The sequence below is a fragment of the Ornithodoros turicata genome, chromosome 6 (assembly GCF_037126465.1).
Source record: "Ornithodoros turicata isolate Travis chromosome 6, ASM3712646v1, whole genome shotgun sequence".
Lineage (NCBI taxonomy): Eukaryota > Metazoa > Arthropoda > Arachnida > Ixodida > Argasidae > Ornithodoros > Ornithodoros turicata.
The window spans coordinates 64293353-64312252 of record NC_088206.1 but is presented as its reverse complement, the minus strand read 5'-3'; the positions used below and the strand labels follow the sequence as shown (position 1 = coordinate 64312252).

At 46.3% G+C, this 18900-nt stretch overlaps 1 protein-coding gene across 6 annotated transcripts; it reads right to left on the bottom strand.

The window, feature by feature from the left end:
- Nucleotides 1–569: 569 nt before the first annotated feature.
- Nucleotides 570–18318, bottom strand: LOC135397034 (delta(14)-sterol reductase TM7SF2-like). 6 transcript variants are annotated; one of them, XM_064628351.1, is made up of 12 exons: nt 18218–18318; nt 16321–16941; nt 16018–16283; nt 13369–13551; nt 12466–12661; nt 7828–8022; nt 7662–7765; nt 7466–7585; nt 5875–6043; nt 5694–5780; nt 3788–3910; nt 570–1898 (listed from the first exon to the last, which is right to left on the bottom strand). In XM_064628351.1, exons 2-12 carry the CDS (start codon nt 16895–16897, stop codon nt 1738–1740), a joined length of 2181 nt encoding a protein of 726 aa, XP_064484421.1. In that variant the 5' UTR covers nt 16898–16941; nt 18218–18318; the 3' UTR covers nt 570–1737. The 6 variants fall into 6 exon arrangements, with proteins under 6 accessions (XP_064484421.1, XP_064484426.1, XP_064484423.1 ...); XM_064628356.1 differs by having other exon boundaries at nt 16018–16262; XM_064628353.1 differs by lacking the exon at nt 18218–18318 and adding an exon at nt 17890–17984.
- Between the last annotated feature and the right edge of the window lie 582 nt (nt 18319–18900).

Sequence of the window (18900 nt, the reverse complement as noted above, 5' to 3'; positions counted from 1 at the left end):
GCCGCCAAGCTGAATGGGAGGAAGCCCGAAAGACTCGTCTGGCAGCGGATGCGGTCTTGTGTTAGCGTTGTGTATAGTCGTGTGGACGGTTGTGAAGCGTTGTGAAAACCAAAGGGTTTTCAAGTTTTAATGCTCACGCATTTCCGTCGGATCCACCGATCGACCATGATGTCTTCCCTTTGGCGCCGCCTGTCCCGCGTCTGACCGGTCACCTTTCTCCCTCGCCCTAGGAGACGATTCTCGTGGCCAATAAAGGTGCTCGATGATCTGACGCCACAACACGCCAGAAGGCACAGGGCGAGATTGCCGCCCATATCAGCTAATTTCCTCAGGAAATGCAGGCTTCCGAAAGGGAATGTTTTGCATTCATCATCTCACAATAAAGTTGTTTTGTATGACAGCCCCTGAAGTTAGCTAATATCTCACAGGGAAAAAAAAAGTTCAAGGTGCCCTCCATACTTCTTTAAAGGGGAATAGTTATCGAACCCCCTGCCTGCTTCACTTTTTGCCGAATCCCACTTTATAATTTATTAGCTGCATCATAAAACAGTGAAGTCCACATGATCGGAAATTCCTACATCAGAATCTTTTATGTCCTGCGGAAGAGTATACATGAGGAGGAGGTGTGAGAAATGACACATCACAGAAACGTAACACGAGACAATGAGATTTCCCGGTTGGTCCTCTCCGTAGCTGCAGGTCCGCCGCGGACTGTCACGACATTACACAAATAACTTCGGAAATGTCGATATTGTGCAAAAGGGCTCGCAGGAGAGCTGTATGGAGACAGATGCTTCCTGCTAGACATATTTATTTCAACGACGTCAGCGAGCTAGATTTCCCTTCAAGTCAATTCCAGTTGAACAGATGGATGCCACAAGAGACATTTTTATCTCACTGCCCCTTTATTGCCCTCCATAATACATAGCCCTTCAAACAGAAATCACGTATAGCACGCAATCTTGAGACAAGTGTGATAATGAACATGATGTGTATTGATACATTAAGTGAAGCCACAAGGGATGACATGCACTTTTGATACATATTGCCATCTCTATCCTCCGCAGAAACACACAACCGGAAGTGACGCGTTGGTTGTCGTCCACTTTGGAACAAACTCTCGTCAAAATTTTTAAGATATGGTGTATTTACAACACGATGAACAATGAACATGATTACCTGTATGCGATTAAAAATTTGTTATACAAACAATATAATACTTTCGCGTAAAGAGCAGCTAGGCATGCGCCACTGCTGCTGTGGGATTTACAATTCATTGAAGATAAATTTAAGCGATGAACATGAAAAAACAAACACTCGTTGTTCGACATCTCTAAACAAAACACTTTGACGATTAAAAACTCTTAGTGGGTTTGGCTGAGGATGATCAAGCATCCACGTCATGAGATGTGATGAACCTTTAAATGAATGTTTTTTAGTGAATTTTTAGTGAATTGAGCAATCTTATAACAGTCCTCATTAAAATTTAACAACGTTCACTAATTTTACAGTGAACGCAACACTAGGTGCTTGTTGCTACCTTCGAGGATGCACCTCAAATAATCGATATTTCATTTTCTCGCCAATTTCCCAATTTTTCTTCTAGATCCTACCAACTATCTGCAAGACTTAGCCCCATGAGCATGACAAATCTCAAAACACTGGGTGTTGTTGGTCACTTCTTAAAAACAATCCAACGGTGCAATGTCACCGAGCATGAAACGATGCACTTGTTCTTTAAAAGACATATGGGACGATCCGGTACTTGACTCGCTCCGTGTACTTTCGCCACAGATCACCATAGCGCTCCCTGCACTTGCGCTCAACCTCATACGTTCGGACAACGAGGAAAATGGCAGTTGCCAGGAGGCCGTAGAAGGGGAGAACATGCTTGAAGCCTAAAAGGGAAAGATACACATGGATGTAGGAACGACATGCCCCGCACAGAGTGCAAAGCGTGCCTGAAGGGAAAATACACATGGTGGTGTGCACCAATAAATAGGGCACTCTGTACAGGGTGCCCAGGGTGTCGGAGCAAACCGAACCCCCCCCCCCCCCGCTATTTTGGTTCGAACCGGAACGGAATCGACACCGTATACCTTTTTTTCGCTCGGGAGGGAAACCGAAAAATTTATTGAACGGTTTTTGGCCCAAGAAAAAACTTGGCCGGTTTGGACTACAAATAGGCGAATGAAACTGACGTCACGTGTTCTGAAGTCATGTCATGGATACTTTATGAGGGTTACGGTTACGGTGGAATGTATGTCGGTATACTATGACCCTTAGGCTCCCTTTGTAACGTTTTATCGTTCGTTCACATAAACTTAGATGTACATGTGACCGATTGTCACTCTCTATCAATGTGCCGTAGTGTTCGTTTTAATTTCATCCGCCACAACCCTTCTCTCTGGTTACGTTCCCCTTAAGAGGAAACACACTCAACTAAACAGTGGCCCAAGTAGGCTGCGTAACGGCTTCTCTGTCGGTAATGTCGCGCAACGCGTCCCTTGTTTGAGAGCGGCGAAGTTGAATACATTTACGTATCTGCGAGGGCAAGCGCGTGCGAAGTGGCGCTTATTTTGTGGACGGGACACGAAGAAAACAACATGGAGCCGTCGAGCATGTTTGTGAGTGAAGGTGTTCCTCGACTGGCGTCGTACTCGTGCGGTGGTGGTTGCTGGCTAGACAGTAGCAACAGACATTCGGATGGGACGCGATCGCTCCAATCCAGCAAGAAAGTACTTTACGTATGACATCACGACAAACAAGTCCGTCTGTATCATGCGCTTCAAGAAAGGAGAAAGCCTATTTGAACAGACAGTCACCTACAGGAACCAGGGGCTACCAATTTCGCAGCCACCTATTAATTTTGAATACCATGTATGCGGAATAAACAGGTTTACATTTTGGAACATTGATTTTTTTTCTTCTGGGAATGAATATGCACACCAGAAGCGGAACCGGTTAAAACCGGTATGAACCGTTATTTTTTTGCTCCAGAGCAGAACCGGTACCGGACTGTTTGTGATAGAACCAGAACGAAAAACGTTTTAGGTTCAACACCCTGAGGGTGCCTACCAAATTGCAGCCTTCAAATTAACGGACTTTTCCAGGTGTTCACGGATTATTTCAAGCGAATTCCCTGACCAAAACAAAAGGGAACTTGGTGCCTCCTGCTATGTTTTGATGTTAGATCTCTCATAAAACTGATAATTTATTAAGTATATTAGTGAGGCTGCCCTACTTTTCTGCCTCAGAGCTTTCTCGTATTGGCAAACTGCTACCTGCGGCAACTTTGCTGCAGCGTCGCCTCTCAACCACTGATCGGCATTGCGATTCACTGCGAACATCATCATGGTATTTGTCCGCGATTTTCCTCGACTTCTGCTTTTTTGCCAAATTCCTTGACAATTCCCTGACTTTTTCAGCCACATCAAAATTCCCTGACAATTCCCTGTTTTCCAGATTGGTAGACACCCTGTCTATAGGATGGGAAACTGTGGGTATGAGTTTCATGATGTGCTTATCTTACCTATCACATTACAAACATGTGACCCGACCCAAACTTCCTGTACTGCATTTCCGTTTTTTTGGCGTGTCAGATATAATAAAAAAACAACCACTTAAAAAAAGTACGCAGCTCGCATGTTCCGTAAATGTTTGTCAGGACCTGTGCCCTGATGTTGGCCCACACCAACTGATAATTCGCTAAGCACACAACATTGCAAGGTCTACTGCATTAAAGCAAACGAGATCAAAGAGGGAGAAGAAAACATCTTTCACTCACCGCATGGAAGAGCAAGAGCGAGGGTGCATAGAAGGTCGCCAAGGTAGTTGGGGTGACGAACAAAGCCCCAGGTGCCCGATACCAGGAGGCGATTTCCAGACTTGTCGGTCAGATAGTCCAGTCCTGAATTTAATGGGAAATAAACGATTCAACCACCCTCTCCGAGAGCTAAACCCTGTCTAAAATTACCTACGTACAGTGGACTCCTCATAAACAGAACTTCAAGGGAATGAAAGTATTGTTTGAATAATCGGAAGTTTCATTTGAGCAAAAGTACAGAGATTTCAAGAAATGCAACTTTATTTCAAGATATTCAGGTTCCACTTCGGTGCGCAGCAAGGAAGAAGGGTTAATGGCTATTCGCATTTTACGATTGCTTTTTTAACGAAATATGCACGCATGCCTGAGGCTGCGAAAAAAATACATGCACAGCTCAATCGTCTACAATGAAGATTATCGTTCTGTTCGGCCAGGCAAACTGCACATCCTCTTCCCGTATCCAGGTTTCCGATATTACCTGTCAGTGTCATTGGCCATATCCTTATACAATGCACGGCCTGCTATGACAACAGCGTTGACTTTGGCATATCAAATTTCACGGTTTCTAGTTTTGATTTGCCCTCACCGATCATGTCCCCGAATTATCCGCAACATTGACGCAAGCAAAACGGCTTTACGTGGCTATTTCTTGATAGACTTTATGAAGACACATGCGGACGCGAGCTAAGCCTAATGTTGTACGAGTGACTAGTGGACTGGATTGCACGACTTCGAGCGGGTTGTGAAACGTGAATGGTAGTATATTCCAGGTTCTCCGGCATCCCGGTGCCTCCACTGTGTTCAGTTTACCAGAAGTACACAAAACGGGTTGGTTCAATTACCCGAAGATTTTTGTCATTGCATATACAGGGTGGTCCACCAACCATGATAGAAATTCATAGTAAAAAACGTAGGCCCCAGAGAGACATGCGGTCGAGGAATTTTTTCTGCCAATACTTTTGCCACATATTGGTAACATTTTTATTTCATTTCAATTGACAGAAAAGTTAATTTCCTGAATTGAACTCCGAAATTTCCCAAGGCAACATAACGTTTCCTTTGTGGAAATGGGTTCCCAGTGGTCATTTGTCAGTATAGCACATAATCCCACTTGTAATGCAATGGGAATTGCAGAAATAAATTCACCGAAAATCCGTGGAAATGAGACCTTGGCTCCACCTCTTTTTCGACAGCTCGTAGTTTGAGCGTAAAGCTGCGAAGAAAGGAGGTTACATTGACACGTCACACCAGGAGGGAAAGGGTCACAAGCCTTACCCACGGAACACGCACGCACGGTGAGTGCAGGAATCGGCTATCTTATCAAAATGAGGTCACCCGACGGCTTGTAACCCTTTCCCCCCTCGTGTGGCGTGTCAATGTAACCTCCTTTCTTCGCAGCTTTGCGCTCAAACTACGAGCTGTCAAAAAAGAGGCGGAGCCAAGATCTCATTTCCATGGATTTTCGGTGAATTTATTTCTGCAATTCCCATTGCATTATGAGTGGGATTATGTGCTATACTGAGTAAAATGACCACGGGGAACCCATTTCCGCAAAGAAAACGTTAGGTTGCCTCGGGAAACCTCGGAGTTCAATTCAAGAAATTAACTTTCTGTCAATTGAAATGAAATAAAAATGTTACCAATATCTGGCAAAAGTTATTGGCAGAAAAAAAAAATCCCTCGAACGCATGTCTCTCCGGGGCAAACGTTATTTTTACTATGAATTTCTATCATGGTTGGTGGACCACCCTGTATAGGAAACCATCCAAAGGTGACCCTAATGTTCCGTTTATCCGTAATTTCTGTTTAACCGAGTTTCGTTTAGTGGGAGTCTACTGTACAGAGCAAAGCTGAGCCACAAACCCACCTTGTCCACGCGCCGTAGGGTCAGGCCAGTTACGACGGAAGCAGTACTTTCGTTTGTTCGAGAAGTGAATCAAGGCAAGTCCGGCGACTGCACAAACGAGTAGAAAACGATTATAATCAGCAAGGTGGCACAAACGCCTGGCTCTATGGCTGAGGGTCACAATGATAGTGTACTTCCTTACGAAAGAGTATGACAATTCCTGGCAGGCAGTAGATGGGCAGTACTTGTTTGTGTTCCAGAAGGAACTTGGCTGGAAAGGCAAAGACAAAGGGTAACGCTGCCAGGTTGCCAGCCGTTGAGAAATAGCCCAGCCCATCCTCGGTGATGAAAACGCTGCCGAGAAAATATTCCTGCACAATTTAAAGAAACAACAGATAAATGTGCAGCTCATATGACCCGAAGTTCAAGCAAACGAAAGAGCTTCTCTGCGCGACACTCCTGCCCTGCAGAAAAGCTTCCATATCAATGTTTGTGCTGGTTACGAGTGCTACTCGAGTGAAAAACTGCGAATGGACAGCAAAAGCTTAGCAGGGGGGCATGGAGGTGTAATCCATTGTAGAAAAAAACCTTACGCAATTTTATCATGGTAGTGCAGGACGGCAGTGCTGGAGCACCCAGAAGATCTAGCCACCCTGTCCCCAGGCAGCATGACAAGACCACTTGAATTTGCTTCTCAATTTTCGCACGTTTGGCCAGAAGTCAGATGAATTCTGATCACTATATGTGAGCAAGCCCCTTCATGACAATCGTTACGTCGAAGTCTTGCTTACGGGTGCCTCAATGCCGAGCTAATGGGAACCAGCAATTTCATCGTAATATCAGAGTTATCGTTATACAGTCAACCCTCGATTTATGAACACCCTCGGTTCCCCGAAAAATCGTTCATAAATCGAGGGATTCATAAATCGAAAATTCAGTTAACTGAGTACTATCGAGCAAATGCAACAGTATTTCCGAGTTGGGATTGTGTTTATAATGCCATATATTGTGTAATTTTGCTTTTGACCATGCCTTCTGCTGTATCAATCTCACAAAGAACAGACGTTAGCGCATTCACACTCTGTTTATTATGCAATACTAAATTGTTTAATTTTGCTTTGGACCATGCCTTCCGCTGTGTCAATCTTGGAAATAGATGTCACCACATTCGCACTGGACTGGTCTCCGGGATTTGTAACCTCCGTTTATTAATCTCCGGGTGACATCGACCACCTTATTCATCAACTGAGGTCAGGAACACTTGGTCGCACCTTGTGCGACCCCGGAAAACCCGTTTGTTGTTCGACTTTCGAGGGGTTAAGAACCGAGGGTGCAATACCTGGAAAACGTTTTGTCCGTTCAGGCGTCATTCATAAGACCACGGAATTATTCCTTTGAAGGTTTCTGTTGACCTCGGAACGATTCGTTCATAAATTGAGGGCAAAAACGCTGGACAACTCCTAGTTCGTTCCCAGAAATTCCGTTCATTATTCGAATATCGAGGTTCATAAGAATAGAGGGAAAAATGAATGGAAAAAGTTTGGTTCCCCGTGCTCGTGTTCATAAAACGAGAGAATTCATAAATCGAGGATTGACTGTATATTTATTACATAACATATGGGCTCAACTGTACTTCATGCACGCAGCCTTTAGCAACGCCACCGCAAGGCGATGGCCACCTCAGTGTAGAGCAAGTGCAATTTTCCCCACTGTCCTTTAAAGTTTTCTGCAGGCCAGTGAGACTATTATGCTTTTCGTTTAAAACTGTCACACACTCGACCCAAACCTCATACCTCATCAAGTACGTAGAGCAGAACGTACAGCAGCCCACAAAAAGCAGAAATGGCAAAATTGTAGTTGAGACCCCTCTGCTGTAGGTATTCGTACCAGGTCATGGAGCCCAGAAGCACTGCCTGTTTACAATAAGAACCAGCTTGTTAGATAATCAACCGCACGCATCCTTTGCCAACTAAGACGAAAGCAACTCACCAGGCTCATAAACCCCGTGCGGAATAGAAGCACGGACAGGTCGTACATTTCGCCGACACGTGGTGCAATTTCCCGGCCGACAACGAAGTCGTTGAGCACGTTGCCTAAAAATGCAAACACGGTTCATTGACCTGCGGAAGCGAGTAAGGATGCCAGCCGAGCATACCAGTGTTGCCTGCAGGATTCCGATGGTTCTTCGGCGCAAAGTGACCCTTGATGTAGAACACCACAGAGAGCACGACCGAAGCGGCAAGTGCTGTAAGGAGGGTTTGGAAGCAGAAGCGGTAGACGACCGTGGAGGGGAAGCCATAGTGGGTCAACGCGACGCAGACGACAACTGTGCCGGTCAAGTTCAGCCATCCTGAAGGGACAAAGAGTAAAATTAGGTAACTACACCATCAGTATCGGGAATGTACAGAGTACGGAGAAGGATGCCGCATAACTTCATTACACAAACACCAAGGATGTTCTGTAATTTTGGGATAGCCAAACACTTTCGACGGACCATATCTTCCCGTTTCTCACCAATTACGCTTAGACCCTTGTGTTTCCTGGTTCTGCCCCACTTTTTTTTTTACAGGTATGGAGTAAAAATCAGGTGCAGTCGCCGCCCGTTTTTTTTTTATTGCTAGGAGCCATGAAACCAGTCCTAATTTTTACTGAATAGCATAAATTCACTTCATTCATTTCAAAAACCTTCACTCAGAACATTCAAACTGACTAGAAAAAGATAAAAAATTAGGGGTGTGCAAATAGTAATTTTTTTAATACGAATCGAATATTGAATCATCAGCATACAGTATGTGGAAATGCACACAGTAGAGTAGACAAGAGCATTTGTGAACAATTTTATTTTTCTGAGCTGAAAGAATGGCATAACATAAGAAACAAACAGAATCAGTAATGTTTGCAGTGACTAGTGAGTGACAGAAACACTGTTCTGGGGATCACAAGTACACAAAGACTAGATAAAGTACAAGACCAGATGAGGCACAAGTTGCAGGTCCACAAGTTATTATTAAGGCCCTCGGTTTTCTGCTATGGCAAATTCAAAATTCTGCGGCACTGATTTGTAAATTACATGATTTTCCGTGGTGACCAGTCAACAGCTGCTTGAAACGAGAAACACTTTATTTTCTTGGATAATATGGGAACAAAAATTTTACACAAATTCAAAGCACTGTTGTGAGATGATATCTTGCGTTCTCCTCTGATGCAGTCTGTGGTCTGCAATCATTTTATACCTGCTGAAAGATCTTTCAGCATCTACAGAGTTTATAGGAACTTTACAGGCAGGCGTTCACAATACACGCCCTGAGGACACCCTTTTTTGTTCCTGGGCTGTAGGCATTATTTAAGAGTCTTAACTTTTTGAAGGCAACCTCCAAGACATCAAATCGAAGTCCCCTGCTGCCACCGCTAAGCATCACACTCGAGGGGCGCCGTTCCTTCCTCAGGCGAAGTATGCACAATAAACTTGGGCTAACGTTATCTTAAGCTAAACTACAATTTGTCTGTGTTTGTCATGCAGCTTGGACAATTTCGTAGGGCAGCCTTCACCGCATGCAGGGAAGCATCGGGTGAAGCCCACTTTCTGAAGGTGTTGTCCGTATTCGGCGAATATTCGCGTGTCCGGAAACCCGAACATTGGATATTCGATTCACAAATCCAATACTTTGAGCGATTAATATTAGATTTGACTTCTAGAACTCGAATATCTGCAAACCCCTAAAAATAAGGGATCCCGTGAAATTCTGAAACGAAGAATTCTGCGATTAATTCCAAATTATGCAAAATTTTGCGTATTCGTGGAACACTGAGGGCCTTAGTTACTCTGCAAGAAGACGAGTTGTTGTTCATGGTCGGGTAACAGAGGTTCCCTTTGCGTGCACACCACAGCCCACGGCTGTGACAATGCCCTCTCACTGGGCACTGAGGTAGCTGGGATCGCTAGGTAACAGTAGCGAAGTTTTGCAAGGTTGGCATACCTGTATTGACCAGTTGTCTGCCACCAGCAACAATGGCTCAAGTCCCGTTTTCCTGGGACAAGTCCCGTCCCCGTCCCGTTTGTTTGCACCTTGCTCATGGGCACCCTGTGAGGCTTTCTTGAGCTCTGACTTTACCTCGTTTTGGGTGTTATCATAAAGCTGTGGCACCTGATCTCGAGACGACATAGATCTGCACGGCAAGCGGTAATTCGGGACAGCATCTGACATTATTTGCTTGAATCCACAGTTATCCACGATACTATATGCTTGAGTCAAGGGCCAACACCACCGTAAGCTTGCCATCGAGAGTGTGTGCTTCTTCTTCGCCAGCAGAGGCTCCGACCTACACAGTTCGTCAATAAGTGTGGGCTGGTCTTTCCTGGGTAGGTTGGCATTGATATGTCGTTGGTATTCCCTCAGAAGGGTAGGTAATGCTTGAAGTGGTTCACGAGAGGCGCCGTTAAAAACAGCGACGAAGAAAGTGATAAATAAATTGTACGGTGCATAGTTTCCAACTGTTATACAGTCGACGACCGATTTTTCGGACTTCTAAAAGCCACAAAATCGGTCAGCATTATCCAGCGGTCCAAATTTTCAGTCAATGACACAAATCTCTCCCAAAATGATGTTTATTCAAGAAAACTCAAAAAGGCACAAAAACGCATCAATGCGCGTCTGCTTTGCTCCGCGTATGCAAGAAATGGCGTACGGTGACGTATTTCGAATAATGTTGCGTTGTCACTGTAGACATTTCCGAGCATATCTACGGCCGCAGGTATTGCTGCCATTGAAGGAGTAGCAGCAGCACTCGCGTCATTGTCGTCAGGGCCTTCCGCTGGCAGGTCGAGGACTTGTGGAACTATTCGCCCATCAGTCATTTCGGCACAAAATTCTGCACATTAATCCGCTTCAGCTTACGTTTCAAACATTACACTTGCAGGTACAGTAAATCTCGGTTATAACAGCCCCACTTATAACGAATGCCTCACGAACGACCGTCAAAATTTGTATTGAGTCTATGGAAATTGCCCCCGCCTATTATGAACGAATTGCCGGGGAGCCTTCGGTTACTGCGACCGAAAGAGCTCCCTCGACCACTGGAGAAGGCGAGCGCACGACGTCAGACGCCCGCGGATTTGTCAGGCGCCGCTTGCACGTGACCTCGCTTTGCAGCCAATGCGCTGTCACCATCAGCGCGCGTTGCACGTGCACCCATTTGGCCGATGATTAAGGCGTCATGGATGCAGGTGAAGCGGGAAACTTTGCAAAACTGCTTCAGAAAAGCTGGATTTGTTCATCAGGCACTGGCTACAGATGCCGATCGTGAAGTGGACTTTGGTGTGCGTGATACCGACACAGAACTTTGGGACAGAGCAACGGCTGCGAATCTGACTGACGGCTGTCAGTCTTTCGAGGAGTTCGCGGCAGCAGATGACGACGCACAGGCCGTCGCGGACTTCAGTGATTCGGACATCATTGCCAACGCCAAACGAACTTTCCGATGACGATGATGATGACAGTGTCTTCCCCTCCTTACATTTTAACTACAGCGGAGGCACTCAAGTACGTTGCTTCGCTCCGCGATTTTGTGTACGCGAAGGCACTCGCCGCGGCCCACCTGGACAACCTTGATGACTTAGAAAACGCCGTGATCTCCGCAACTGTGTATAAACAGGCGCCATTAACGATGTATTTTCAATGAACAGCATACATGACTCATGTTTCTTACACTGCTGGCCTTTTGGATCAAATTTTTTGTCCATTCCATTTATAGCGAACTTCGGATATAATGAACGGGTTGCGCGCGACCATCGAGTTCGTTATAACCGAGATTTACTGTATTGTCATGTCTGAGCTTCGGAGGTCCTCTACTAACGCCCGGCCGTCGTTGAGGGCGATACCAGCTGTGCTCCTACTCCGTACTGTCTTTGCAAAATCCGGCTTGACAAAAACTGTTCGCTGTAGTGCTCCCTTTCACTGCTTCCCACGAGTCGGCAAGAATATGAAGCGCGGCGACACGCGCAACGTTATAGCTAGTTTCGTTTTCGTAGCACAGCACAACACGCCAGGGCATGCAGGACCGGTATGTAGGTACCGGTAGGTACCTTCAGATTTTTTATGGTTCCTTGGTCCATGGGCTGCAGGACACCTGTTGTATCAGGAGGCAAGAACTCTAAATGTATCGCCTGGAGGTTCTGTACTGCGCCACGTGCCGCGCAGTTATCGATGAACATGATAACACTCCTCTTGCCGACGTGCTCGAGTCTTCACTGCATTTGTCAGTATTCACGAAGTCGATCGAGACGCCCTCAGAATCACTCGAAGGCGCGGACATCATTTCGTGGTTTCACTTCTCTCCAACAATAACATGTTTACGGGCTCGTGCATAACCTCATCAGTGGTGCGCGCGCGTAAACTCCACCTCCTGCGCGCCGTCAGCAAAGGCGAAGGGAAAGAAAAAAAAGAAAGAAAACCGAGGCGAATACGTACGAAAAATCGAACCGTACCTGCAAAAAACAGTCCGAATTTTCGGATGTCAAAATACACAGGCTCAATGGGGCATCTGATAAAGCCACAACTTTTGACCTAAATATTGGAAAGTCCGAATTTTTTTAGTCCGAAAAATCGGTCGACGACTGTAGTGTCTCCCAATCTCCATTTACCCCCCCCCCCTTTTTTTCAAACCCGTGTACCCAAAAGTCGGGGGTGGTATTCCGTGCTCAACAACACACAATTGTTTCGACCCTGCTAAGATACTGTTTATACGTGACAAAATCTTAGCCTTTGCGCACTCGAGTATCAACCCACAAACTCACCGTTGAGGCGGTACCTGTAGGCAACGTGTTGCTTGAACAGCTTGCAGGGGAATCCGTAGACTGTTCGCCCGACGGGAATGGCCTGTAAAAGGGCCTGAAGCAGGAAGAAGATTCCGTACCCTATGGCAATCTTCCAATGTAGGTACGAATTCAGTGTCTTGGGCAAGGTGGGTAAGGTTGAGATGGAACATTGACCCTGCAAATTGAACAGCAGCACTATTTCAGAAATTGCAACAGCTGAGTGCACATTTCAGCTCAATGATTACTAGGGGCACATGAATATTTGAGTTATCGAATTCAAATCAAATATCAATCCCTCCGAACGTTCGATTTGGGAATCGAATATCTAGTATTAGTTTTTCTCTCTTGAATATTCCACGAATATGAACGACACCACCCCGAAAGTGGGCTTCACCTGATGCTCCCTTGCATGAGGTGAAGCCTGCTTTTGCAAAATCGCTAGTGACGAACACAACACAACACGTTGTTTAGCGTTAGCCCTTAGAGACAAGACAAGACAACGTTAGCCCAAGTTAACTGTGTATATACCTTGCTTGAGGAAGGGGCACACTCCCGCATGCACTTGTTTCGCAGAATGTTCTAGAACAATGGTGAACTCGTTGCCGCAATAAAAACTGAAGATGTTTTCGCCTAATACTAACACAGGAATACCAGAATGGCAACACCTGCTAATAGAAGCCATTTGTTGCCCAGACGGGTCTTGGCATGATTTGCGTGTAGCTGTGAAATTGAGAGGAGGGGCATCTTGGGATGCGAGAGTACATACAGCACAAACCTACTTTTAAGAAGTGTTTCTTTCAGCATAAGGAGCCTCGCGCTATACTCGGTGAACACCGTAAATGACGTGGGCAAAACAGAGGCTAATGAATACTTTGGGCTTACCTTTCCACACAGTAGGTACGAGCCAATAAGCACAGTAGGTATAAGAACCAGCCACAGGAGAGCCGTGATCGTTGGAACCCATCCAAAGGAATTTACCCGTTGCAGCACTGACCACATTTTGGATGGCCCCTGAGCTTCTGATGTTGTCTGTTTTTCCTTCTCGGCTACCTCCTCCTCTTCCTCCTTCAGTGGGAAATGGAGGAGTAAGCAGGAGTAACTCGGCACAAGGTGTCAATAACTAAGATGAAACACCACTGATGTGATGCTTCACTCGATAGCTAGAGTTTTGGCTCGGTCTGGTGTCATCCACTAACCTACAGAACATTTTCAGGTCTGCACCTTAATCCATTTCATGAAGGTACAGCCCAAGCTGTCGCAATCAGACAAAGGCTCAACTCCGTCCGGTTGACGCACATCTGAATGTAGCCAACAAAATTGTCGATATATCACTCACAACATCAAGCGGGGAAGATGCATCGAAACGTCTTATGCTGTTACAAAAATTGGCTGCATCTATGAGCATTCTGCTAAATGCATCTGAATGCTACAGAGTAACGACACTGAGTTCCACGGGCGAGCAGGAGGGGCCATTTTGTTTCTGCGCCATGCTGGCGGTGCTCATGATGTCATCTATCGAGCATGCTCTGAAATGTTGCTCACGTTGTGAGCAGCTCACCAAGGTAGATACCTTGACATCCTTGAGCTCTCCTTGACCTCCTCAGGGATGCTCTCGTGGCCAATACATAGACAATCACACACGCTTCCCTGTACCCACAGCCTCCGCGGTGAGTCTTATGTTAGATGTCTCTCCTCCTCAACTGGGGATGGTGTCGGTGTGCAGCTGAAACAAACTGGCTATCCCCGCTCGCCTGTGGAACTCAATGTCGCTACTCTTGAGGAAAGCATATATAGTGACTGTAGGGTGCCCGACGTGACAATTAAAATTTCAGACTAGCTACCATAATGTCAACAGTCTGCGGCATAAGCAAGCATGTCAAGATCCTTGAGTGCATCAACAGTCCCCACTGTTTGCGCTGACAGTGTCTTAGACAACTGCGGTACTACAACCACTAATAAAAACGAGAGGAATGTACTCAAATGAGACCATAGCGGTAAGCAGCGCAAGACCTACGACAGGGAACAGGAGCGCCCCCACAGCACTGATGTTACACGTTCCTTGGTGCGTTGTCTTACATCACAGCGACTAACACACTGCACTCCTCTTTACTCACAGTGCTGCTGCATGTGGTCAGAGCATTTTCACGACCTGACTGTCGTCTTAGATGCAATGCTGCAGTCGCAGCGCAAAGTACCGGCACTGGGCCTGTCGTGCCATCCTGAGAAAGAGGAATTGTTCAGCCGCATGTTTCTACGTAATCTCTATGTGCGTGCGCCCTTGTGTTGCTCAGCACGGCTTTGTACATTGGCGAGAGCGTTAGTGCCTTCCCAACAAGAGCCACTCTTTAATCTCTGTACGTTATTGTGCCTTTGAATCGCCCAAGATGCAACCGTATGCCGTTTACTATTGCGTTTCTCTGAAGAACCTAAGTATGGGTAACCATGTATTCGAACGATTGACATCCCCGAAGAATATTCCAGTGGAAAGAAAAGGAAGAAGAAAAACGAAAACAGAAGGAAAAGGAGGAACTTCTGCTGTGTCGTCTGTTGAGCATTCGTACAGCACACATAGCAGACGACACGACACGTTCGTTCCTGTCGTCTGCTAAAGGAATATCTTGTTGCTGGGGCCACAGGACATTCCCCACGGTTAGCGGAGCACAAATGTGATGTTGAACGCTCGCACTCACATGGCAGCAGAAAGATACGACATTCTGTGCATCTTCCGCTGGAGTATTCAGTGTACGGTGGCGTTCGTGTGAACACGCAGCAATGGTGAAGCCATGCCACCTCGCACCGAGATGGTGAAGGGTACCTCGATTTTCGTTAACTTCGCAAGTTACTTTAACACCATATTGCCATTACACAAAGCTCATGATAACCTAAGTATGCATCGTAGCTTGCAGGAAGGCAACCACACCAAATTATTTCACCGTACGCGGTGTCCTGATGGCTTCCGAAGATATATTATCGCCCTGCCTAGCTACACGCATTTAAAAAGCTTGCACTAACAGTAACTTTTAGCTAACTAAATTATTCAAACACAAACTATGAGCCTCAATGCGTAGCAAATGATACACGTGCTTTTTGATAAGCACGCTAGCAGATCGGCGGCTACGCTCAGATTAGCGCAACTTAAGTTCGGTCGTAGTGATAAATACTGCCTATATGTTTTTCCATAGACATTTCTCCGTTTTCGTACACAGACACCTATGGGGCGTCCGAGGAAGGACTTCCTGCAGGCTTTCATTACGAAGTTCGTAGAAAACCACAAACATGAAACTACAGGTTTTCCCGGCGATTTTAATCCAAGTGCCAGCCAAATTAATCCACGTGCCATGCAAACTTTGTGGGCAGAATGGCGTAAATGCAGGCTAGCTGGTGGATGAATTGGATAAACAGGCTTGCCTATCATGAAACTTTATGGGGCATGGATTAATTTAGCTGGCACTTGGATTAAAACTGCCGGGAAAACCTGTAGAATGTAAGGACACCCTGAAGCATCAACAACGTACAACTGCTAGTACTTGCCTTTGATGCCTGCATGGAAGCAATTCGTGCCGACATCCTGAGCGACCCCGACGGCACGTCCGTAAAAGATATCGTTCCTTTCTTCTCAAACACGGTGGCCGTTCCTTCGAACAACCCCTCGCGCTTCCCCACGGAATTGAGCGGAGTTCCGCTGAGCAGCGAAGAGCGTTGGCGCACGGCCATCGGAGATACAACCGCATTTGGTGTGGGTTTCGAAACTGAAACTGCCGGGGAATCCTTGACACCTGCGAGGTTGTTTAAAAATTCTACAAACTAATAAAAAAAAAAAGGCAAAAGACTTACTGGCGTCACCTCTTGCACGAGCATCAACCACACTTGTCACGATGACGGGCGTGCGCGCACGCGATGGACTCTTTGACTGCGGGCGAGCTGCCTTTTTCGTCGGACTCTTTGGACGATCCGGGGTCTTCTTAGCTGCCGGACTTCTCCCCCTCGTCGGAGAGGCCCCCTTTCGTGTAGCGCTCCTTCCGCGAGCTGGCGATGAGGGCTTCTTTCTAGCTGGGCTGCGTGCCCGAGGCTTGGGGGACGTGGTCTTCTTGGCTGGACTTTTTGCTCGAACGGGCGACGCGGCCTTCTTCGTCGGACTTTGCACGCGTGTCGAAGAGGCTGCCTTCTTTCCCGACGTTGCCGGACGACCCGGAGAAACTGCCTTCTTTGCTGGCGTTGCGGGGCGAGCAGGGGAGACTGCCTTTCGTGCTGGACTACTCTTGCGCTCTGGAGACTTTGCTTTTTTTACTGGGCTTGGGGGTGACTTTGCAGCCTTCGGTTGACGGCCTCTGCTGGTACTCCTGCTCGCCTTACGAGACCTTGAACTCGATTGAGTTCGCCGGCCGCGAGTCTTGGATTCTTCGCGGGCCATGGTCACTTTTTCCCAAGCTCAGCAACAGGTTCTGCTTCAGTTGCCTGCAGTGCGAAAATGAATAGTACACGAATAAAACGCAGAATAGAGGCATGAACAATGCATGCACGATATAATATTGCGAGCCTGAAATGGCTGTACCAATCTTCATACTGCAAATTGGGAAACAACGTAACATTCAGGCTACTTTAATGCAAGAATGTGCACAATCCTTTTTTGTACGGGTTACTTTGGCTCCATTTGTTCTCTGGCCAAACGGTTTGCTGTTAGCAGTGGCGAATCCGAAGAAGGGGGGGGGGGGTCGCCACAAAAGCAATAAGTTACCCCCACCTCCAAACAAAAAAGTGGGTATCTGGATCCGCCCCTGGCTGTCAGTCTCTGAAATATGTCATGGCAAATAATTCAATAAAAAGTTCCTGGATATGAGGAACTTTTCACTATCAATAAGTAGTGTTCGGAAATGTGCATCCTGGGTATCTTTCAAACTGACCCGAAAATGCCGCCACATCCGCTGAATTTTCCTCTCCCTCCGCCGCGGGAACGAATCAAAATGGCGCCATCTAGTAGTATGCGTGATGCTAGAAATCAGAGTTAGGCCTAACAGACCGCGCTGGCTCATTTTACGTTTAACGAAAATATCTTGCGTTTTGACTGCAGCAACTTGGCCGTGCTGCATTTAATGTCATTCTAAGCTGCTTCAGCTATGACTTATTGTTCTGCTCAGAGAATATACAACGAAGTTAATGCGTGTTCTGTAGCGTGTACTGCTGGAAAGCATGAACCAGAGCCGGCTAGTATGAGTTAACTTTTTCACATACACTAAATCCATATGGCGAAGCATGCTGCGATTTTATAGTGCAAACCAAGGTGGAATACAGTTCGAAAACATGCTTGGCAGGACTCCGCCTACCGATTTTGCGTCGTCCTGTTCTCAGGCCACGACCGTTATCAACGCCGCAAGCCAAATGAACGTGATACAAATACAAACGCACCAATATCGCTTAAATCACTAGAAGTAAGGATTAACCGTAACTCTGAAAACCACCACACGACATCGCATACACCGTTCATAAAAAAGCATTTCTGCATTTGGAGAAAAGCAACAAGGTGCAGTTTGAATACCCGCCACTGCTGTGGCGCGGTCATCATACCTTGTAGTCCGCAAAATCGTATTTTGCGGGAAAACAAACCACGCAATTGTGTTTGTTTGTATATATACCCAGATGATAACATGTATTAACCATTTACCAACAAACATGGATATTGTAGACACATGAATTCAATACAAAAATCGCGAATAAATATTGAAGCGTGGCCTACCTTCAAACATTCAGTCCGAACCGACGCCTTGTGCCAGGGAAAGAAGGAGAATGGAGCCATTGGCTGCGAGCCTGAAAATGCGCCTTCCTATTGGTCAATTTTACGCGTGTTTTTCAAGTCTGCAGCTCCATTCGTCGTTGTGAGATGACGTCACAGTATTGTTGTCATTGTTGTGCACTAAACAACGAGCAACGATTGTGTGTGTCTGCTCCGAAGTTTCGTCGTTTTGTGGGGTTTTGCTTGCAGTGTACTTTGTTGACTTAATTATTACCGAACATTTCAAAAGGAGGTGAACAAAATCACGATGGGGAATGCTACGCATCGAAATTGCGCAATACGAAAACTGCGCGGGAACTTACTTCGAATAACGCTTCCCGCCTAACTTTCCGGAGGGCGATGCCCCATCCAGAATGTGATTGCTAACGGCGGTACTTCGCGCGTGGTCAATTACCTTTTTTCGATTGCCGTTACGGATGATCAACCGAGATCTCAAATGTGGACGAAGCTCCTCAATTTTCGAGGGGCCATCACCGGCATCGTGCATGCGCCGGTCAGCTGATGAAAAACAAAACAAGGAAAAAAATCCAAGCGGCAATTGCAAAATACAGGCTACAAAAGAGGGACGTAAATGTCCCGAAAGGCTGAGGGAAATGAGCACAGGGCCTTAGGCAGTGCGTTACACA